The 25,271-nt window shown below is 43.6% G+C and overlaps 1 protein-coding gene across 13 annotated transcripts in view; it reads left to right on the top strand.

Moving 5' to 3' along the window:
- The window catches only part of LOC134210198 (protein encore), a 246,325-nt gene that overhangs the window by 194,043 nt on the left and 27,011 nt on the right, over window positions 1–25,271 (top strand). For all 13 annotated transcript variants that reach the window (XM_062686234.1, XM_062686232.1, XM_062686227.1 and 10 more), the window contains 2 exons: window positions 11,195–12,811; window positions 25,127–25,234. In XM_062686234.1, the coding sequence (XP_062542218.1) occupies window positions 11,195–12,811; window positions 25,127–25,234 (1,725 nt within the window). The remainder of the gene's footprint in view (window positions 1–11,194; window positions 12,812–25,126; window positions 25,235–25,271) is intronic.

Raw genomic sequence — 25,271 nt, forward strand, 5'->3', positions numbered from 1 at the left:
CTTTTGACATCCAAGATTTCATCCGTTCCTATAGAATCGCAAACCATTTGTTTCACATCATCTTCTGGCACGTCGTGGGCGATATTCGATATAAACAGATCCAAGCTCGAGTTATCTGAAGCACAAGTAGTTTGATCCAACTTTGTTGAAGATAACGGAGAAGTGTGCTGAGCGATAGTGTGGCTTTGTTGATGAATCGGCAAGGCTTCATTAGGTTTGGAAGTAACTTCGGATACTAACTGCGCAATCCGTTCAAGGTCAGATCTCAAGTAATTCAGTTCCGTTTTGTAGCGAATTCTTTAGAATTCGTTTCGTTCTAATGATTCGAAGGCGACCGCTTTCTATAATCTTTCTGCAGGAGTCACACATCCAGAATATATTTTGGTGTAAACATGCACATCCCTCGTCGTATGACAACCCGACGCATTTGGCGTGAAAGAAGCGTCCTACATCACAAAGGCCATCACATGAAACTACTATATCTTCTGCGCAAAACTCGACGTTACATGCGGTACATTGATGCATATTGCGGTTTTGTAAACCCTATGTATTCGAAGTAAATTCTCGATTTGAGAACTAGATGGCTGAACGGTGCACAGTGTACAGATGACGGAGGGTATCAATAATATACAATGAGCGATGGCGGTGCTACAGGAATGAATTGAATGATGCGAGTCTTCCTATATAAAACGATGATGCAGACTATATCACAGGCACTTAGGTACGATAATTTGTTTTCTTTCTTGTTGAATGTGCAATAGATCGGCAATAACACTGTTGTATAGCACTAAAAATTTCCAAATGCGATCGAATTTCGTAAAACAAGAAGGAGCCGAAACAGACACAACTAGCGAAGCAACAAGTTGAACAAGTTAGTCGTGAAATATGAAGGCGCATCTTCTGTGGAAGTCGGGCCTACTACGGGTTCCAGAAGAAACTGCGGTCAAAAATGATTCACCACCAAATGCGTCATGTACAAGACGCTGATAAAACCTTTAGTCCTCTGCGGACATGAAACCTGGACAATGCTCGAGGAAGACTTGCAAGCACTCGGGGTATTCGAGAGACGGGTGCTGAGGACCATCTGTGGCGGCGTGCAAGAAGACGGTGTGTAACGGCGAAGAATGAACCACGAGCTCGCCCAGCTCTACGGCGAACGCAGTTTCCAGAAGGTAGCTATAACCGGAAGGGTACGATGGGCAGGGCATGTTACAAGACTGCCGGACAGCAACCCTGCAAAGATGGTATTCGCTTCCCATCCGGCAGGTACGAGACGGCATGGAGCGCAGCGAGCGAGGTGGACAAACCAGGTGCAAAACGACTTGGCAATCGTGGGGCGCATTCGAGGATGGAGATATGCGGCCTCGAACTGTGTATTGTGGCGTAAAATTGTTGATTCAGTGTTATCTGTTTAGATGTAAATTAAATAAATTAATAAAAAATGCTATCGTCAAAAATTCAACAGTTTCGCAGAATATAGCATAGTTGTATTTTTGCACGAATTTGAAACAGAATTTATTTCGATTTTTAGTATAAAGCAAGTTTTTATAACTGCTACTGAAAATGCGTTTCCTGTTTTATATCTTTGACAGTCATAAAATGTGTAATTCTGTAAAGAAGTATAACTAGAACTGTAACATTACTAAATATGCCATTCCAAGCAACCAGAAAATCAAATCAAGGGGTACGTAATATATTTTTCAAGCTGCGTGCACGCCGCGCCGCGTCCACGCAAGGTACCCAGCATCAAATGTAGTCGTGCACACGTTTACGTGTAGTGTGGCCGAAATGGTGGCTCCAGTGACGAACGAAGAGTTACTCGCAGTGGCTAACACCCTTGCGATGAACAAAGCTCCAGGCCCCGATGGAGTTCCAAACAGTGCACTCAAGGCAGCGATCATAGCGAACCCGAACATGTTCAGGCTAGCTATGCAGAGATGCCTGGATGAGTGTCGTTTCCATGAGAGATGGAAAAGGCAGAAGTTGGTACTGCTGCCGAAGGCCGGGAAGCCTCCGGGTGACCCATCGGCATACAGACCAATTTGCCTGATCGACACGACGGGTAAACTGCTCGAGAGGATCATCCTCAACAGGCTCATCCCGTACGCAGAGGGCACGGATGGCCTGTCGAGTAACCAGTTTGGTTTTCGGAAGGGTAAGTCCACGGTGGACGCTATCAACTCAGTGCTCAAGACTGCAGAGGTAGCGATCCAACGGAAAAGGCGAAGAATTCGATACTGTGCGTTGGTGACACTGGACGTGAAGAACGCATTCAACAGCGCTAGCTGGGATGCCATCGCGCTCTCGTTACACCGGCTTAGCCTGCCGGTGGGACTGTACCGGATCCTGGAAAGCTACTTCCAGAACCGTGTGCTGCTATACGAGACCGATGCCGGTCAGAAAAGTGTTCCCATTACCGCAGGAGTCCCGCAAGGGTCAATCCTGGGCCCGGTACTATGGAACCTGATGTATGATGGGGTTCTGAAGCTAAAGTTCCCTCCTGGTGTGAAGATCGTCGGCTTTGCTGACGATGTAACCCTAGAGGTCTACGGGGAGTCAATCCCCGAAGTAGAGCTAACCGCAGAACACGCGATCAGCACTGTGGCGGACTGGATGAGTGCGAGAGGCCTTGAGCTCGCTCAACATAAGACGGAGGTGGTTATCGTCAGCAACCGTAAGTCGGCACAACATGCAGTTGTACACGTGGGAGACGTCGCGATCACTTCAAAGCGGAGTCTGAAGATTCTTGGGATCATCATAGACGACAAGCTTACCTTCGGTAGCCATGTCGAATATGCGTGCAAGAAGGCTTCGACTTCGTGGCGGCATTATCGAGGATGATGTCCAACAGCTCCAAGGTGTGCGCCAGTAGACGTAGGCTACTGGCAGGCGTTGCCGCATCTATTCTTAGGTACGGCGGCCCGTCCTGGGCAAAAGCACGGGGGGTTACCAGTTACCTGCAGAAACTGGAGAGCACCTACCGCTTGATGTGTCTCAGGGTGATATCGGCCTACCGCACGGTATCGCACGACGCATCCTGCGTGATAGCGAGTATGATGCCAGGCGGGCTGGTCATCCGGGAAGACGAGGAGTGTTTTGACCTACGTGGCACCAGAGGAGCCCGCGAGCGTACCAGGGTGACTTCGGTTGCCAGATGGCAGCGCGAGTGGGATAACTCCTCGAAAGGTAGGTGGACCCTCCGGCTGATTCCTAACATATCAAGCTGGGTGGGGAGACCCCATGGGAAGGTTAACTTTCATCTGATACAATTCCTGTCAGGCCATGGCTGTTTCCGACAGTACCACCACAGGTTTGGGCACGCGGAGGTCCCCGTCTGCCCTGACTGCCCAGGTGTTGACGAAACTGCAGAGCACATACTGTTCGTATGTCCTCGTTTCGACGTCGAAAGAAGAGCAATGCTAGACGTTTGCGGCCGGGACACAACTCCAGATAACCTTATCCAGAGGATGTGTCAAGCGGTGGAGAAGTGGAACGCAGTCTCGACTGCAACCACTCAGATTGCCTGCAGCTTGCAGAGAATCTGGCGCGCCGAGCAGCAATCGACAAGCATGACTAACTTGTGATTGGTTAGTTAGAGCGGAAAGTGCCGAACGCGAAGAAGTGTGTGAATGGTCTGCCCATGCAGAGGTAATGGCGCAGCGGGTGGCAACCGAGATCGTCACCTCGAAGCATGGCAGAAGTGTGAATGAATATGTGTATGTCTATGTATGGACTGCACTCGCTGCGCTGGGAGTAGCGCAGGAATGTTGGTTCCTACGACTACTGATACCCCGCGACGTGGCAGAGGAGTGTGGGTGAGCATCCAAGTCAGTCTCACATGGTACGAAAGGCATGAGCTGAGTTGAGTTGAGCTAGTCTCATATGGTATGAGCGAGGTGAGTCAGACTCACATGGTATGTCAGAAGTGGGAACCTAAGTGAAATGTCCCACAAGGGATGCCAGAGGGAGTGTTAGGTCGAATGACTAGAGTAGTATGTGTCAGCGAACTGAATGAAAGAGGTTAGCAGTCTCACATGGTATGATAAAGGTGAGCATACAAGTCAGTCCCACATGGCATGAGAAGGGTGGGCACAAAAGTCAGACCCACACGGCATGATAAAGGTGAACACACAAGTCAGACTCATAGGAGCGTTAGCGTGTGTGCAAGCATGGAGTGCATGAGCGTGAATCAAGGGTTTGGGTGAGCATACAAGTCAGACTCACACGGTATGACAGAGGTGCAACAGAGTATGTAGGGTGTGTTTGAGGGTGCGATAGAGTGAGCACCCAAGTCAGACTCGCATGGGACGGGTGCCTGTGTGAGCGAGAATGAGCGAGTACGTTTAGTACTGCCATCCCCCAGAAGTAGTACTGGGAGGTAGCATTACTCCATTTGATGCTGGGTACCTTGCGTGAACGCGGCGTGCACGCAGCGTAAAAAACCGCTACGTGGACATCGGCCCTAAGAAGGAAAAATGAGCAATGTACAACCAAAAAACAATAAACAATACAAAGCTGTAGGAACTCCCTTGAAAGTTCCTGCTTCATAAAGAAAAATCTGCAGTAATTCTTTTGAAGAAGTATACGAGTATACCCAACATTTTGTGCTAATTCTGCGTCTCGTATGACTCGAGAATTGTCGATTTCGACACGTCTCACGTAAGACGACCATGTAATTCAAAGGTGTCGACAATTCTCACTTCATTTTTTTCACTTCAAACGCCTCACCTCATACGAGACGCAGAGTAAGCACAATTTTAAGAACTTAGTTCTTTTTTTTTGAAATCCTAGAAAATTTAGACAAAGTGGCCATAGTACCCTTTAGATATTAGGTCTGGCTGGACACGCAAATTACAAAGATTAGACAAAAAGGTTGGTAATTGGTCGATTTTGGTAAAACCATCGGAGGCAGACACTTTTCTATTATTCAGTCCTGTCCATAAATCTCAGATCGGTGCATGGGCACCTGAGATGTTCCGGGTTTTCTGAGGGTATGTTTAACTTACATTTTCTCTTCTGCTTGTCATTTTCATGAAAAATTTACTTTCATCATGTTTTATGATTACCCCAGAAACTAAGAACTAATTTGCCGACCAATGCTTGCTGCAGATAGAGAATGCATTAGGAATACGCAGAGATATGGCTATTCCTTTATCAAAATCGGATTATAGGCAAAGTTATGCTTATTTGAATTTCAACAAAATTTGGCCTAACCCCTGTATTTTGGCTTTGAAGCATTTTGTGCAACTGTGTGTGTAAACTTTATGGCTTAAACGCATTGTACCAACAATCTAACTTATATCGTGAATTAATGATTGCATGATGACACAAGACATGCAAAAACACGAGAACCATGTTTCCGCATTTGAATATGGTTGAATCAGGCGTTGTATGGTTCGTGACCTTGCAATCATAATACCAGCATATTTGTGGCTCTAAATAATCATTTTGTGTGCACGAGACCATTGTTGTCACTTCCAGGTATATTGTGTAGTTCATCGATGAATTTTGCAACTCGGATAGATTTGTTATAAAATGATGTCTTGAATCTGCCAGTGACGTCCTTACGTCTGGGCAGCGGACGTCCACACGTCCCAAGCTAGCTCACCTCGGGATTTACTTCTCAGTGCCCGGCTATAGGCCTACTAGGAGGACACACAGAAACAGTTCGAAGCGGACGTGACAATGTAGAAGTAGAGCCAACGGATTTACGTGCGGAAGGATAGCGAATCATAATTAAAAGAGTTGGGCAACATTTTACTTATTAATTTTTTTTTCATGTTAGAGTTAGTAGGAGGTTAGTTGATAAGCGAGAGGGAGAGTTTTTAGGGACATACCTAAGCGGGATCTGCAACCGTGTAGCCCTAGACGTGCACCGGGTCTGGGATTGTACTGCTACGGAAATGGGTACACCGCAAAGGTGGACAAAGCTTACCGCCTCCAAGCGGTCGAGTTGGAGGCCAGATGCCCAAACGACGAACACATATCGGGGTGACTCGTAACACCGGAAGGGGCGTGGGTTGGACACGATGAGGGTGCTTTGTACTTGACCGGTTCTCGTCCTTTCCTGGAAGTGCTTCTCGCCGGCTTCCCAGAGGGGCAGGGGATCGAGGACGGGTGTTAGCTGTCCTTGAGCACCGATTACGCCTTAAAGCGGTCTCGCTGGTGTTCTGATTTCTGATGGCATCCTGTGGCGCAGGAGTGGCGAGTGGGTGCGGTGTCAAATGCACAGGTGGGCCGGGGAAGGGCAGATCTTAAACTGGCTTCGGGCCTCTTTACAGAGGGGCACGGGATCGATAACGGGGCTGTCTTTGAGCACAGAGCTGGCTTCAAGCGATCACGCTGGAGATCGGATTCCCGATGGTGACTCACGGCGTGAAAGTAAATGCGGGGTCGAACACCCCCACTGGTGCTGAGTAACGGCAGATCTACCAAAAATGCCACTACAATGGCTACAAAGCTTCTCGGCGAATGCGGTTTTCCACCAATTTTCCCCGTTCGACCACGGCTGCACCTTTTCTTTCTTCCCACTTTTCAAATCCCTTCTTCAACTTTTCCGCCATGCGTTGGTCACTTCTTTTTTTCTCGGCTGCTCTTCGTGGATACGTCTTGTCCCTTCCGAGTTAACCCACTTTCTCCCCGATCTTTATCCACTCTCCTTCACCTTTTTCTCCTCCTTTTCGCCCCGGATTTGGTGTTGCCAGCGAACCATTCGCCTTACCATCAGGGATGTGCGTAGTATAGCGTTAGTTGTTTTACACGTTTATTTCTGGTTCCCCATTCATTTATTTTTATTTGGGGGGAGGTGGGACTACATGCAAAGTTTCACAATCCTTTTTCTAATATTATTAGTAATAAATAATACCACGACCCCGTAAGTTGGCTTGATTGCGTAATTCTAAAATTGCATGACTGACAGCGTAGTGGAAGAAACATCGTTGAAGAAGCTATTGCATCATCTATGCATAACGGAGCAGACCACATGCTACAATGTTATTCGTGAAATAAAGATTTCAGGAGAACCCAATTTTAATCAAAACTTTAACATTTATAATTGTGTTTTGACGTAGGACTACGTCTGTCTTTTCTATATTGGGGTACACTTTACGATTGCGAAAATCGGGGACCGTCACGAAAATATGATAGACTTTAAATTTTAATATCTCAGCCGTTTCTCGATGGATTTTCAATTTTTTTTGGACCTTCGATCAAGGATGGGTCAACGCTTCTTTGTATTTATATGAAATTACTAATTCTTAACTATTTATTATCGATAATTTATAAAAAGTTTAGAAATAGGTAAACTAACCAATCACGTACATGCATCACTAGCACAGACATCAAAAATCAATCACTTGCGAGTTTGGACCTAATCCTCAGTTTGAACAAGATTTCACGCAGAGCGGACGCATCAAAGCGCTTGCAGCGGAGGCGGCACAGCATCACGGAGGAGCTGGTAACATTTTCAACGGAAATCCATCGCATTGGTGGTGGTGCTCGGTGTTTTGCTGCAGATCATTAAGCCTCAACAAACCAGCATTTCATATGAAGAAAGGGTTGACTATAAAAATAGCACTGTTGCGATCCCGCACTGCCAGTGCCGATGCTGAAAATGTATTACAAATTGTGGTGTCAGTTACTTGGAAAGGCGCATTGGGAAAAGAAAATTGGTTCTTCTCAGGACCAATATTTTATGGAAAGAAAGAGTTAATTGCGAAAATGGACTGTTTCGGTGGCATCGTGTTTGGCGTGGTAGCTTGGTTGCTGTTAGTGATTCCATCCATTCAAAATTATTGCATCATCTCCATCCGACGCGCTATCAAATTCGCTAGTTACGATTGAGTTTTGCACTTTGAAGAAAGTTTATTTTGGATAGTCGGATCAACCTTCTCTGGTATACAATGGTGGCTTTTGTATAAAATCAATGAAGACGCCACCTCAGTGGAAACTATCTACAGCAACCACCCATCGGTGTACGTCGCTCGGACAGACAGATGTCAAGAGATAATGTTTTGTAATATGAAAAAACTTCGTCTTGAGTGAAATTTCTGTTGTTATTCCTCGGAACAATACGCATCTTAGATTACCAACATCTCATAAACAAATTCAGAATCTTGCGAGAAAGTTTCAGAAGATTCTCAGAATTTGTCATTCTCCGAACGTTGTCTGCGGCTCACGCGCGCCGGAAAGTAACTTTCTTATATCTAATGAAGTAATTTCATTAGACTCACCCCTTCATTAATCGTTATGAGTGCACATAATATTTACACTCATATCAGTCACAAAGGGGCGGGGCTAACAAGATTAATTTATTGAATACAAGAAAGCTGCTTTGCGGCGCGCACGATTCATTTTGATTAAGATTCCGCAAGGAGCGATTCGACAAAATCTGATGCAGCGGATAGGACACAGCAGCACGAAAGCGTGGGTAGCACCAGTGGTAATACTGAAAATATATTCCAAATGGTGGAGGCTTAGCGAAAAATCATCGAGTGGCGGCCGAACAATTTGAACGGAAGGTGCTGACAAGCGTTTGGATGTATTTAGTTATTGAAAAGGCGCATTGGGAAAATAAAATAGGTTCTTTCCAGGACCAGCATTATGTGGATAGAAAGAGTTGGACGAAATGACGAAGGACGAAGGACGAAAATGGACTGTTTCGTTGGCATCGGGTTTGGCGTGGTAGCTTGGTTGCTGTTAGTGATTACATCCATACAACAAATTTATTGCATTATTCCTTTCCATCGAGCGCTTGTGATTCTGCTACCGAAGAGTAGCTTCCTGCCGGCGCAAAACGATTAAGTTTTGCACTTTGAAGAAAATTTATCTCGGATTGACCTTCTTTTGTATAAAATGGTGGCTCGGAAAAAAACTGATTTCAATTCTAATGACTAACAGAAACATAACCAAATAATCTTGCAAAAAAATTTAACTTTCCGCTGATGACAATGCCTTTTCTTGGATAAATAGTTTCTTGAAAAGAACGATGTGTAATTAATTCTTGAAGTTCTCCTCACTTTGCCACGTACGTTCCCATCGCGGGCGAAAACCAAACGTTGCAAAAAAATATATTTGCGTTTGGTTTCTTCTTTCACTTCTGATTCTGCTTATTTCTCCTTCATTCCGGGCATTTTTGAGGATGGTGTCTTCTAGGATTGTGATATCCTCCACTGAAAGCCAGTCGAGTGGATAATGCGTTGATGCGGCCGATGAGTCATGTTAATTCCATGGTTAGAAACTCAAATTCCATCCAACTGGGAGCAACTATTCGCCTTTATGATTCAGTTGACCTCCGAGCAGTTTGCTCAGAGACACAAATTATTATGGCAAATACCATCCATTTCGTATAGCTACGTAGTTCTACGTCACCTTTGCGTACAACCCGGTTGGGCTGCACCTTTGAGTTTTTATTTTGCTCTTCGAAAAATACAATATAATACAATATTGATAAAGGTGTACAAATGTAGAACGAGCTTTTATTACGGAAGGCGGTCTATCATTTCCTCACGTTTCATACCAAATGAAAATAAACCAGGTGTACGAGAAAGGCTTTAAATTGAAAAACTAGAAAAAATCTCTTACATAATAAGTTACATCGGTTGCGCCCCACGCTCGTCAAGTAGTTCTGTACCTGCTCAACCCACCTCGATTGCTACGCTCCACGTCTTTTTGTCTTCGTTGTTGCTTAACATTCTTGCAACATGCCCTGCCCATCGTACCCTTCCAGTTTAACTACCTTTTGAGTTCTGAGTTCGCCGTAAAGCTGGGCGATCTCGTGGTTAATCCTTCATCGCCACACACCATTCTCTTGCATAACGCCAAATACAGTATTAACAAACGTTGCCGTTCTTCTTCTTCTTCTTATTGGCATTACATCCCCACACTGGGACAGAGCCGCCTCGCAGCTTAGTGTTCATTAAGCACTTCCACAGTTATTAACTGCGAGGTTTCTAAGCCAGGTTACCATTATTGCATTCGTATATCATGAGGCTAACACGATGATACTTTTATGCCCAGGGAAGTCGAGACAATTTCCAATTCGAAAATTGCCTAGACCGGCACCGGGAATCGAACCCAGCCACCCTCAGCATGGTCTTGCTTTGTAGCCACGCGTCTTACCGCACGGCTAAGGAGGGCCCCCGTTGCCGTTATTACAACTATAAATATATACAACTGACTTATCATACCGAACTGACTTAAGTATGTTCTTGTATAACTAACATGTTCAAGATTAGTTTGAGTGTTGTTTTCCATGTTTAATAGAATGTAAGGTCAAAATTAATTTTAATTTAGTGTTTTTGTTCAAAATGGAAGGAAATAAAACAAGAGTTTGTGTAGAAAAATAGTAGTTAGAAGCTAAAACATGTAATCGCTGTTATACTCGATCACAGCACCTATTAACCTATCTAAAATACCTAAAATACCACCTATTACCCTATATCTAAAACCCCCCAAATTGGACACATAGTTAAATCACTCGCAATCCATTTGTTAAGCCAAATCTTCCACATGTGTATAGTACACGCTCACAATAGAGCAGCGTGAGTATTTAGAATGTCTGAAGGCTACATACATTCTTCATCAGCAACGGTACTGATCAAGTGAGGTTGTGTGAGCTATTTGCCAGTGCTCGGTTTTGATGAACATTTTTATTTTATAATAATGGTCTACCGGCGCACCGTGATTGGTACATTGTAAACTTATGTTCCGAAGTCACGAAAATCATTATTTCGAAACTGGTAGTCCGTAATGCCCTTACGGTTAAAAGTATCGAGTTACCTCTAACTACTTTTGAAGTTTACTGTCGCTAGTTGCAACAAAAAAAAACAACTCTATTTAAATAAGAAACCAAGGCAACAGGTTGAATACTAAATTCGTTAAACATTAGAATATTAAATTTGGTTTAGATAATTCGAATGTTTTACTGCTGGCTTTCTCATTCTAAAATAATTAAGACGGCCATCTCAATTCATTTAGACTGAGAAAGCCAACCTTAAAACATCCATTCTACCAGTCGCAATCTCCTACGATAATTTTAATTCAAATATGAATATTTAATTATATGAAAATGTGTTTCAAATCCACGTATAATAAAATTGTATGATTAGACTTCCATACCCTAGAAAATTTCCCCAACGACTGTATTATACGAAACCCTAACAAATATTTCCTTCTTTCTCTATTTCAATTGCAGACTCTCGGCGGCAAAGGCAAGCATTTAACGCGAAGTCACGCCATGCGCGAGTCAACTTCTCCTCCCCGAACGCCCACACCGCGGTCACCGTCAGATCAGCACAACAACAATAGTAATGGCTCCACGAGCCAGCAGCAGAGCATGCTGCCCATGAATGCGACATCGTCCGAGCCATCCTGCGTCATCGGTGGCAGCAGTTCGCACTCACCGGTATCGGAATCTCGACTGTTCATCAACAGCAACAATAACAATGACTACGGCAACAAACAGACTTGTAGCAATTCGCCAAATATCGTTGTTTACGGGGGCGACGATCGGGGCGGCAAAAGCCAGCTGGATCTAGACTTCCCGAAGCTGACGCCCCCCAAGTCGTCCTTCGGTCCCAATGGTACCGGCAATGGCAACGGAAAGAATAGCAATGGTAGGATTAGCAACAATAGTACCAGTAGTAACGCTAAGAGTGATTCAGACAAACCAGACCACCATCATCCCGGGGGGCAGGCCGCCAAAGGAAAGAATTCCGAACTGGTAGATCAGCACAAGGAACCGAAACAGCAACAGACCGCACCACTCATGCTGGACTGCGGGGATCAGTCAATCATAGCCGGTCTGGCCGTTTCGACGCCTGCCATCGCCCCAAACACTGCATCGTCATCGTCGCCAGTATCATCAAATAATAACTATTGTGATAATGAGAATCGTAATTTACGTGAGGTTAATTTTAGTGCTAATAGTAATGATTCTAACAATCAGATTAATATACAATTTTCACATGAGGAAAATCGATATATACAATGTGAAAGTCCTACTGATAGCCTTATAAGAAATAATAGTAGCTCTAATGGTAATCTTAATAATAGCGCTCATAACAATAAGAAGCACCGTGGTGCGGGCGGTGGAGGAGGAGGAATCGCAATCGGTGGTGGAGGCGGAGGCGGAGGAGGAGGAGGCGGTGGTGGGAACATGAATCCCGCCACTGGCAAAGGCAATAAGCCTCGACTTAAACATATGAGTGGAGGATCCTCTTCAAGCATGGATGGCAACGGTTCGATCGGTGGTGGCTGTGGGGGAGGACTGGGAGGAGGCGGTGGTGGATCTTCTTCGAGCTTCCTTTCGCGGGACAACTCGTGCGAGCAGTTCACCGATCAGAGCGGCGTCAACTTGATACAGTTCTTCAAGGAGACGCTGAACAAGAACTTCAAGGACCGCAACATGCTGATGAAGATCGAGAAGGAACTGCTTGCGCTGGCTATGGATCGCACCCGCAGCCAGATCAAGTTTCCACCAATGTCTTCCTACAATCGAATGTTGATTCACCGCGTGGCAGCGTACTTCGGAATGGAGCATAACGTGGACGCCACCCAGCAGAGTGTTATTGCCGAGGTTACTTCGGCCACCCGAATACCGGAGATTCGCTTCAAGACGCTGATCAACGAGAGCTTCTCGGAGGAGCCCCGCAAGTCGATACTGAAGCGGGACACGCACAGTTTCGACGAATACCGGTATGGGTTGCTGCACTGTCCCGATCGCGGCATTCTGGACAGGAAGGCGAAGAGCTTCGAGGAACGGGATGAGGATTACGATAAGGTCAAAAGGAGGATCTTTAAGAACCGTGAGGTAAGTTTTAGGCTTATCGATATGTGCCAAATATGAAAAATTGGTTATGAAGCTAGACAGACGGAAGCAAGGGAACTTCATATAACAAGAAATACTTTGTTAAATATCTTGGCTGTGCATATGCACAGCACATGTTTCGAAATGGACAAATTGATATGAAATTTGCGAAAAAGAATCCACGTGTCTTGGAGGGACTCGAACCCTCAACCTCCTACTCTCTAGATAGGCGTGATAACCCCTACACAACAAGACCACTTAAAGGTCACGTTTGCGGAAAAGCCATCAGAATCCGAGTACCAACCTCCACCGCGGTTAGATCTCTTTTTTGCAAATTGAATATCTTTCGGATGCTTGATTTGTCCAATCTCCACATGCACTATTGTATATCCACAGCCAAGCGAGTGCACATTGTTTATTAAACGAGAGGATCGCACTCCATGCCCCCCAGTAACTGTCTGGGCGGGACGGTATAGAATGCGAATTCAATCGCACTCTGCTGTGCCAAAGGCTTGCTTGGCTAAAGCATTTGATGAGTTTGATTGCCTTTTACGTAAGCGGTCGCGTGTACTCAGACGACTAATGACGGTGAAAGACCGACACTTGATTACAATTAATTGCATATTATTCGGCAACTCGGCCGTACGAAAACCATTTTTTTGTTAAATATCTTGGCTGTAATTATGCACAGCATATGTTTCGAAATGGAGGGGTGTAGGGGTGTAGGGGTTATCACGCCTATCTACAGAGTAGGAGGTTGAGGGTTCGAGTCCCTCCAAGACACGTGGATTCTTTTTCGCAAATTTCATATCAATTTGTCCATTTCGAAACATATGCTGTGCATATGCACAGCCAAGATATTTAACAAAAAAATGGTTTTCGTACGGCCGAGTTGCCGAATAATATGCAATTAATTAAAAGAAATACTTGTAACTTATTTACATACCTATTTATGATTGATTCTTTTCAATTAGTAGGGGAAGGTGAGGAGACTTGATCACCCCCTGTCAGCTATTTTTTGGATTACGACTTTATTTATTCTGCAGGGCGGTTTGTATGTTTTGACCTTCCTAAAGATTTTTTTATTTGCCACGCAAAATTTGAACAACTTTTCATAACAATGACCAAATGCTTTCGTTTTTTCACAGCACAAAGCCTGATGAAAATGTCATCATTCCATCAAAGTTTTAGGATATTTCAATTTGCAGTCATTGCCTCAATATGGAGACACTTGATCCTCCATTAGTTACCCTTACCCATAAAAAAATTTGGCGAAAAAATTAAAAAAAATATAAATTTGTTCCCAGGCCTCTAATTTTTTGTAGATCTGACAGAAGGGTTGGCAGGAAAAATAATTTATTGCGTATAGATATCATAGAAACGGGGCCCTCCTTAGCCGTGCGGTAAGATGCGCGGCTACAAAGCAAGACCATGCTGAGGGTGGCTGGGTTCGATTCCCGGTGCCGGTCTAGGCAATTTTCGGATTGGAAATTGTCTCGACTACCCTGGGCATAAAAGTATCATCGTGTTAGCCTCATGATATACGAATGCAGAAATGGTATCCTGGCTTAGAAACCTCGCAGTTAATAACTGTGGAAGTGCTTAATGAACACTAAGCTGCGAGGCGGCAATGTCCCAGTGTGGGGATGTAATGCCAATGAAGAAGAAGAAGAAGAAGATATCATAGAAAGGAGATCAAGTCTCCCCAAATTATAAAATTGCGTAGGGGAGAACGGTCCAAAATGCACACCTTAAGCTTTTTCGATGGTTTCGCACATATAAACAAAAATACCCAACGATTTGAACGTATAGGTGCAAAATTTACAAATCCAGCTACATTTCACAATGATCTCCTATTCAAAACAATATGTCTTTCATGACTTTCTAACGTATTTAAAAAATGTTTTAAAAATAGGCCTGGGATAAAACGCCAGAATGGTGGTCTAAAATGACTCAATTGCATGTAAAATGATGGTGAACGCATGGTTGTTTGTTTTTTCTTAATGCATTGAACTAAAATTTTATGGATGTGGTGGAAGAATAGCAAATTGTTAAATTTGAGTGAATATGAAGGGATTTTGCTTAATTTGTCCAATGGAGCTCAATGATGGATAACTAATTATGAATTGTAATGGTAATATTCGTTCATAAATGTACTACAACAGATTATATGAGTGATTTTATGAGTGAGGCCATTTTGCCCCAGGGGTGCATTTTGGACCATTCTCCCCTACGATTACGATTGTCCAGCAGTTATGACTGTCGTTGATCGTGACTTGCGCCGGTGCGCTTTTCTTGCGCATGTTGTTGGTAGAACTTTTGCGCGTTTTTTCTCCCAATGCTTCCCTCTGGCCTCTGCCACTGAAAGTCTTTTTCGTCGTTTTATCTTTTCTTACTCCGGTGGAGTTTTTTCTCAGCTGCCTCTAGTTCTTTGTATCGTTCTCTATATTGGCGTGTAACCAGTACGAGCATACAGTTCCTGACCTGGTTTTTCTTATCTGTCGCTCTTTGGCACATCCCTTCTAACCGGTCTTTCCACTCTTTGGCACACCCCTTCTAACCGGTCTTTCCACCCCCTTCTGTGGCTGTTGTATTGATTGCTTCGTTGACTCGGTGCCCTTTGTCCAGTTGGCATGCTTACTAGGGTGCCAATGGAATATATGGGAAAAAAATTGTCATCGAATTTCAAAAAACGACATTGCTCACAAGTTTTATTACCCCAAAATATGACCTCATGCAAAATTTGAGCTCAATCGGACATGATTTAGGGGTGCCTAAAATTCATCAAAGTTTTGGAATTTTTACCGATGAAAACTTTCTCAAGAGGAAAAGTCGAAAATCGAATTTTTGTTTTTGATGCCAAATGACCTAAACATGCAAAATGTCTAGATCTGATGCCATTTAAAAAAAAAATTGAAAAAAAAAAAATGATTTTTTCTTTTAGAACATTTTTGGGAGATGGGACATTTTTTCAGATGATGAAAAAAAAATTCATCGAATTTTACACCGGACGATACGCAAACGTTTCCGTAGCCAAAAATATCCCCCTATGCAAAATTTGAGCTAAATCGGACATGATTTAGAGGTGCTCAAAATTAATCAAAACGTTATTTTTTTTCTCACAAAGGGTTTTTTTTTGTTTTTTGATGCCAAAGGTCTCAAAATGTATGAAACTTTGAGAATTACTTCAAAACTTGGACCTACTAAAGCACTGCAGCCTTCATCTTCACCTTTTTCTATTCTTGAGCAAGGAGGACAGGTGCAGATTCCAACAGTGGCTCCTAACGTTCCAAGGACCGTGTTTACAATCAGTTTCCGTTAAACATTACCGCGTCCTTTGCCAATTGTTCATTCCAATGTTTTCAATTATATTTTGCGAGGTTGGTTGTTTGTTTTTCGGTATCCCGCCCTACCAGGGTTGCAAGACCCAGCCACGCCGATAGGGCTACCAACTCATGAATAGCTGACGTGGTACCGCAATTCTTGTTCAGCCGCCCACTACGGTCAGACGATATTTTGGGCAGACAACAACATGGATAACAGATGCTCATGCAGGTTTTTTCACGTAGAATGCCCCAATCCAGGGCTTGCGCTTCGCCAGGCATGCTAAAGTATCCTATCCTTATCCTGCAGCTTTTTAAAGAAGTTAATTTGAGCCCACTGTCAAACCCCACCACATCCTACAAAGAGCACAGGTCGTACACCCTCACTCCAGCTGATGTCAAAAGGACAGCAGTGCCCAAGCTAACCAACTAAGTACGCACCCCGTAACTGGTGGTCGATTGCCATAGGCAGAACCGTGAAAGCGTAAGAATTACAACTTGTGAGGACCACAGCTATGTTCGACTCCCCTACCCAATTGTCAACTCACCATTTCGTAACCCGAACTATCGACTACTTTGGCGATTTATACAATAATTGTAAGTCTGAATTCGATTAAGCTGAAACAAATAATGAACTCTAGTCTAAGGCATAGCTTAAGTTCTCACTGAATGGAAATACTCTCAGCGCGCTCTGAAACCATCATCATATGCAAATTGAAATTAGTTCAAAATAAACACTGATTGCGTGCAGAGGTGGTACGGTCGTTTTATGTTGTGCGTTTCCAACCACGTTCGTTCGGTCGAGCATTTTGAAAAACCAAATCGATTTCTATTGGCATCCGAAATCGATCCTGATTACGTTAGTGGCCTAGAGGGCATGAAGTAGATGAAACGTCGGTACGTCGCGGTACGATTCGTCGTGAGTGAGTGGGATTCACAGATCAGCTGGACAGGGTGAAGGTGTCATGAAGATCATAGTGAGGTGAAACGAGCTGTGCAAATTCTTCCTTCTGTGGGGCAGGAGAAGGTTAGATGGTGTTGTTTTTTGGTGCTATTCCTGAGAATGTTGGTTTCTGTGTGCCGCTCTGAGGAACGGATATCAAACTCCGATTTCCGGCATTCTCGAGCCTGGCGGCTCGATCAGTAGGCACTTGCCCGGATTAGGCCAAAGGTGGATGTGATCTCTTCTTTAAAAGTGGGCATTTGGCCGAATTATGGCATTGGTGGATGTGATACCTGCTTTAAAAGTAGGCGTTTGCCCACAAAAATGCAATTGGGGATTTGACCCCTTCTTCAAAATTAAAAGTGATTGCTTTCAGTTTGCTTGAAGTTTGTTCAGAATACGGCAATTGTAGATGTGATTCGTCCTTTGGAAGTAGGCGTTGTCTTGGAATACGGTGGTGAATTTAATTCCGGGCGTTGGTTCGGGGTACCCAGACCCCAGTGGACCATTGGAGAATTTTTCGATCACGAAAAATTCCTCCTTACCGAGTGGGAATCAAATCCACACGCCCTAGCACATGCGTCTAGACAATTGACGTAGTTCACCACATGGCCACGAAACCCACAATTGGGTCCATGGTGCCCCGGTACACCGTTATTACAAAATAAAAATGGCCATCAAAACCAAGTACAGGGCTCGATTCCTGTGGCAATTCTGCACCTCTGGACCAATTTTTAAAAAAAATCCCTAGGAGGAATCTCGAGAAATCTTGATTTGAAGTTTTTAGTTAAGAAATTTCAAAACAATCCATATAAGAATCCAAAAATATCAACAAAACCCTGATTAATCGACCTAGATAGATATCTTTCAATTCTTCTTGTACCTGCCGGATCGGAAATAACCACCAGCTTTGCAGGGTTGCTGTCCGGCATTCTTGAATTATGACCTGCCTATTAATAGAATGAAAGGTAAAAATTAATTTTAATTTAGTGTTTATGTCCATAATGGAGAGAAGTAAGACCAGAGTTCGTGTAGAATAATAGTGGTTAGAAGCTGTTATACTCGATCACAGCACTTATTAACCGATCTTTGCTGCCAAATCTCGTCAAAGTTCTAATCAACGGACTAGAAAAAGTATGTTTGATATGTAAGCCAAGACCTATTCCGGTACCTCTACAGAACTCTGAAACATGATAATTTAAGATATGGCACTTTGACGTGAATGGAAGCTGCAGCTTTTTCCAGCTGCTAGCAAAGCCATCAATTGCTTCATCAAAACCATGCTCGAATTTCAAAGAGCTGTATCTTGCGTACACTTTTTTGAAATCATTCAGAACCTGCTGATTGAAATATTTATTAGAAAATTGTTAAAGTTTCAGCAGAGTAACTTACCGTGACGTAATCCGAAAGAACGGGATTCTAGTGAACTCTATGCAATTTGTTGATGCCTTATCTGTACTTGGTTCACCCATAAATTTACTCAACATGGCGCTTCTCGAGCAACTTTAAAATCGTATCAACAATTCCGAACTAGATGTGTTGTGGCGGAAATAAGCAAAGGTTCATTTTGTTTCTTTATTAAAGTGTTTTTAATAGTTCAAAAATTGAATATTTTATCTTCGTCGTAACCGAAAACCCAAAAGAATATGCACAAAGCTTGTGAAATTATTTCTTTCTCTTGTGCATTTTCCCTGATGTTTTCCTTGGATCTCGATCTTATCCTATATACCGAGGTCACTCTTGAAAATCGTAACTTTTCCTTATCGCTATCTTTGGAGTCATTACCAGTTCGATGATTCTTTTGCGAGTAAATCCCAGAATTTGATAAAGCTCCGTCAATTCAATTGTTACAGCACTTGTACTCCAATCTGATGCTCGAATACATTTGTGAATACAATAAAAAATACAAACTTTAATCTGAATGGCATTCAACAAAGAATCTGCAGCCTGCACGTGAATTCATGAATGGTTCTGAACGAGAACATACGAGCCATACAAAAAACATACTTCAGTCAGTTTGGTGAGCTTAATCAGTTGTAAAAATTTATAATGGTCATAAAGACAACAAATGCAAACTGGTTGAAAACAACTTGGACCACTTTTTGGACGGCTTTGAAGGTATTTTGGGTATATTATTGAATTAAAATATAGATTCTTTTGAATTTTTTTAATTAAAATCTTCGAATTAAGATTTCTCGAGATTCCTCCTAGGGATTTTTTAAAAATTGGTCCAGAGTTGCAGAATTACCACAGGAATCGAGCCCTGTACTTGGTTTTGATGGACATTTTTATTTTATAATAACGGTCTACCGGCGCACCGTGGGGTCATTATTATTAATTACCGAAGGATAGATGACGCGAAGAGCGCGAGAATCCTGCGCTAACCATTTTCACCGGAACCATTTTCACCGGATTACTGTCCGACATTCTGGCTGCGTGCCCGGCCCACCGCAGTCTTCCGATTTTCGTGAACGATGGATAGCTCCCAACAGCTGATGCAACTCGTGGTTCATTCGCCCCTCCACGTACCGTCCGCCATCTGCCCCCACCATAGATGGTACGCAGCACTTTCCTTTCGAAAACTCCCAGTGCGCGTTGGTCCTCCACGAGCATTGTCCAGGTCTCGTGTCCGTAGAGAACTACCGGTCTAATAAGCGTTTTGTAGATAGTCAGTTTGGTACGGCGGCGAACTCTATTCGATCGGAGCGTTTTGCGGAGTCCAAAGTACGTACGATTTCCTGCCATGATACGTCTCCGAATTTCTCTGCTGGTATCGTTATCGGAGGTCACCAGTGAGCCCAAGTACATGAATTCTTCAACCACCTCGATTTCGTTACTACCAATACAAACTCGAGGTGGGTGGCTTACGTTGTCCTCTCTTGAGCCTCTTCCTATCATGTACTTCATCCTCGGCGTGTTGATTACTAGTCCAATCCGTTTAGCTTCGCTTTTCAGTCTGATGTAGGCTTCCTCCATCCTCTCAAAGTTACGTGCCATAATATCAATGTCGTCGGCGAAACCAAATAACTGGACGGACTTCGTGAAAATCGTACCGTACCGAACACCTGATATGTGGTAGACCCGACTAGAATAGCTTAACAAAAATTTAACACAATTTTAACATATTGTGATATTTATAACTTATTTTGATACAATTTAGTTCTCAGTAGCCATTATCTTTCAAATGTTGTAACAGGATTATATCATAATATGATTTGAAAAATGTTTAACACCGAATTGCCCAACAGTAGGCAATTAAAATAGATGTAGCAAAGTCTCCCAGCCATAGATATCACAACGCTGATATAATTTGAAAAGGTTGCCTTATTTGTAATGTTGGTAATTTCATGTTCTCTAAAAATATTATTGTTCAGACAAAAACAAAAAATTATGATTGTTGATCGCAATCTGTAGCCCTATCACGACCTGTAAAAATTCCAACTGCACAGAAACAATATATTTTGTATCTGATTCTATTATAAATTTCTAACAAAATATGTTATTTTTATGATAAAATGTATGTAACATGTTATGATGTAATGTATGTAACAAAATTTGATAGTTTTTTGTTTCCAGTCGTACAGTTTTTGATAGAAATTTAGATATTTTAACAACATCCTGCACCATGTTTCTAACACATTTTGTTATAAAAATTTAGTATAACATAATAACATAGGATGATATAATTTTGATATGACCTTCTAGTCGGAGAGCGTTCACCCCTTAAATCCCACTTGGTGCTGCCTCACGAACTGTCTTGCAATTGGTGTTAGTCGGCGGCATACAATTTGGGAGAGTACCTTGTAGGCGGCGTTCAGCAATGTGATTGCGCGGTAGTTGCTACAATCCAGCTTATCGCCCTTTTTGTAGACGACACCTTCCATCCACTCCTGCGGTAGAACCTCATCCTCTCAAACCTTGGTAATTACCCATTGCAGCGCTCTAGTCAGTGCCTCACCACCGTGTTTGAACAGCTCTCCTGGTAGTTGGTCAACTCCAGAGGCTTTATTTTTCAGCCGGCCGATCTCCTCCTGGGTTTCCTGGAGATTCGGAGCTGGAAGTCGTATGCACTGTGCGCGTGCTTCTAGGTTACTTACCATACCGCCACCGTTGGCTGCCACATCGCCATTCAGGTGCTCTTCGTAGTGCTGCCGCCACCTTTGGTTTGGATCACCTCACGCTCGTTCGTAAGAAGGTTCCTGTTTATGTCCTTACACATATCCGGCTGTGGCCCTCACGTGAACGGTTCAACTTCTCTAAGAACTTTCGTGCGTTATTAGCGCGGTACAGTTCCTTCGTCTCTTCACGGTCTCGATCTTCCTGCTGGCGCTTTTTCCTCCGGAAAATCGAGTTTTGTCTGTTCCGCGTCCGTTTGTATCGTGCCTCGCTCGCCCTCGTGCGGTGTTGCAGCAATCTCGCCCATGCTGCATTCTTCTCCTCAACTAACTGCTCACATTCGCCGTCATCCGGAGCCACCGTGCCTAGTACAGCGGTTGCGGTGCTACCAATGGCGGATCGAATATCTCTCTAGCCATCTTCAAGAGATGCTGCGCCTAGCTGCTCTTCCGTTGGGAGTGCCACTTCCAGCTGCTGCGCGTAGTCTTGGGCTAGTCTACCGTCTTGTAGCCGCCCAATGTTTAGCCGCGGCGGACGACTCCGACGCGTGTTGCTCACCGTCGAGAGTTTTGAGCGCAGGCATACTGCAACGAGGTAGTGGTCGGATTCAATATTCGCACTGCGGTAAGTGCGTACGTTCGTGATGTCGGAGTAGAATTTACCGTCGATTAGAACGTGGTCGATTTGGTTTTCCGTTACTTGATTAGGTGATTTCCATGTGGCCTTGTGGATATTCTTGCGGGGAAAGAAAGTGCTTTGGACTACCATTCCGCGGGAGGCTGCAAAGTTTATGCATCGTTGGCCGTTGTCGTTCGATACGGTATGCAGACTAGCATAGAACGCTTCTTTCTCGTCGTCGGGTCTCCCTTCGTGTGGGCAGTGCACGTTGATGATGCTATAGTTGAAGAAACGGCCTTTAATCCTCAGCTTGCATATCCTTGCGTTGATTGGCTGCCACCCAATCACGCGTTGGCGCATCTTTCCCAGCACTATGAAGCCGGTTCCCAGCTCGTTGGTGGTGCCACAGCTTTGGTAGAAGGTAGCCGCTCGATGCCCGCTTTTCCACACTTTCTGTCCTGTCCAGCAGATTTCCTGCAGCGCTACGACATCGAAGTTGCGGGAATGTAATTCATCGTAGATTATCCTGTCGCAACCTGCGAAGCCTAGCGACTTGCAGTTTCATGTTCCAAGCTTCCAATCGTGATCCTTTATTCGTCGCCTAGGTCGTTGCCGATTGTATCGAGTCGTATTATCTTCTATGTCGTTCGTAATAGTTGTTTTTAAAGGCGGCTTATTGGGCCTGCGCAAACCTCCTGTTTCGTCGGAGGGCCGTCGTGTCAGGGCTGTTTAGCGTCCCACCTAACACCGCTTGTGCGCTTTGAGCGGCACACGGTCGCTTTGGCGGAGCCTTCTTGCGGATACATGAAGCTTTTTATAGAGGTTTAACAGGGCCCACTGTCAAACTCCACCACATCCTAGGCAGGCACCACAACTCGCAGATGGCTTGGGGAGGGATCGTCAAGCCCTTGGACATAGCCCCTGGTGCCCCCATCCTGCGCTTACGCTTCAGTATTCACAAACGGGTTTAAACGGAATTTCGAAATTATATTTCCGAAGGACCACTTTAAGGAATTACAGAAGGATTCCTAACAAAAATGTCAAAATGGATTTCTCGATTCTCGAAAGGTTTGATAGTCTACAGCAGTTTCTAGATGAGTTGCTAAAGGTTTTTTCCGAAGGAACTCCGAAGAAATTCTTGAAGGACCTTTTGAAAAAAAACCCTAAGGAAGTTCTGAAGAAATTCCTGCAGGAAATTTCGAAGAAATTCCAAGAATGTCTTCTTGAAGTTCACGAAGAAATTCAGGAATAACTAGAGGAACCCCCGATGAAATTACTGAAAGAATGTTCAGAGGAATACTTGGAAAAATTTCCATCGTCAGAGAGAGAGAGAGAGACTGCAAAAATGTATTCGCGTGCAGAAATGTACTCGACCGCGCTGCTTCCATGATCGCCACAAACGCCAGTGGAACAAGCATGTTGCGAACGAAATGGCTCGCGCGCGCGGAAAAGCAGCTTTCTTGTAGTCAATAACGTAAACCCTCTAGCTCCGCTCCTTTGGTGAGTGTTCGCACTCATCCCGGTTAACAAAAAGGCGGAACTAATGCGACGTATTACTTAATTACAAGAAATTTGCTTTCGCGCGCGCGCGAGCCATTTCGTTCGATATGTTGTGGAAATGGGCAAGCGGTCCTAGCAGCTGGATCTGGATTTGTTTTAGTTTGTTGGGAGAGCGCAGCAGAATCACCAACACAAACAAACGGCCCTTTTCAGGGCCACCAGAAATGTTGACGAAAGAGAGAATGTGGCGTCCCTGAGTTTATGATAACCTGTTTTGTGACGAGTATGTGAAGTCCACAAAATTTGTGCAAAACCATGCACATATTCGAAGGATTTTGCTTGATTTTGCACACATTTTGTAAACTACTCTGGTCAATTCAATCGAAATTGATACTGTGCGTATTTGATTGTATTTGTAATACTTTAGCTAACACTAATATCAGAACTATAATCATGTCCAATGCGTATTGTGTTGCAATAATATCCTTACGTTGTTCAACGTCTACCTTGCGATCGTGTCTTGTACTCAACCCTTCTGATTTTTTAAAGCATTCTAGAAGAAATATTCGAAGAAATTTCGAAAGATATTTCTGGATTAATTTCTTAAAGAATTCTGGAAGCTCTGGAGGAATTCCTAAGGAACATTCCGTAAACAAATTCTTGGAATTTCTTCTCTGAATTTTCGAAGTTATATCTGAGAGAAATTTATAATTAATTATCTCTTAAGTGATTCCAGTGGATTATTCGATGCCATCTCTGTTGGAAATTCCGAAAGAATGCTTGAAGAAATGTCCGAAGAAATTCTTGAAGAAATTTTATAATGTCGGGATTTCCTCAAGGAGTACCTTTGGAAATTTCTTTAGGAATTTGTTCAAAAATTTCTAGAATTTCGTGCTACAATTTTGGAAGGAATTCCTGGAGGAATATCTGCAATAACTTCCAAAGGAATTCCTGATGGATTTTGCGGAGGACTTTCTCAATTTTTTGAAGGAGTTTTCTAAAGTTTTCCTCACGAAACTTCCAAATAAATTCTTGGAAGAAATTTCCGAAGGAATTTCTAAATTTATTTGTTAGGGATTTTTTGTCGGAATTCCTGGAGGAATCCTGACTAATTGAGGTACAATCCCTCCAATTATAGTAGTTTTTACTGTTGACGTTAAGTTAGCAATGAATCGATTACGCCAAAATTGCTGGTGCCCCACTATTACCAAGTTTCTGGCGCCGCCAGTGAGGAAGTCGATATGAATCTGACCTGAAACCACGTCAAAGCTGTCAAAGCAGACACCCAGGATGGAGCTCTTTTACATTGGCTCTATGCACTCCTAGAAGTGCTTAAGACCCATGAGAATTGGCCAGAGGTGGGACTCTACGCAAGCACGTTATTGGTCTCAAAGACAGCGTTCTTGCATTAAGTTATGCCCTATCCAGAAGCTGTCTGCTTCTTATTTAAGCCGTTGTCTCAAAGCAGGGTGGATGTGTTCCTCGTTGCAAAAAGTCGCAATTCGTCTTACGGGATCTCAAAAAAGTATTCCCAGAACAATATACGGTCTGGGTAAAATTACCAGTGCATGAATGCCACTCCTCTCCTTTGAGCATTGAGCGGCAGCTATTTGGTAATAATTCGTAAACTGGAGTTCGCTTTGAGAAACATTTCATGTCTACAGTTAGATATTTCGATGAACCATTTGTTTCTACCGAGTCCATATCGCATTTGCGATCAATCTGTTATCCGGCTATCAGTCCATATACCATGATGGGATATTATCACGGCTACCAATAGTAAAACAAATTCTGAATGGAAAACTCTGCCTTTTTCAGGACGGTAATTCCGAAGAGCATTGGCAATGGATATCAACTGATAATCCTGAACCGCCAAACGGCCGACCTAAGCTTCAAAACAATCGCCTGCTAAAAGTACAATCAGTGGTCAGTAGTATTAGGAGTGTATCAAATGCAAAACGAA

The sequence above is a fragment of the Armigeres subalbatus genome, chromosome 2, assembly GCF_024139115.2.
Source record: "Armigeres subalbatus isolate Guangzhou_Male chromosome 2, GZ_Asu_2, whole genome shotgun sequence".
NCBI lineage: Eukaryota > Metazoa > Arthropoda > Insecta > Diptera > Culicidae > Armigeres > Armigeres subalbatus.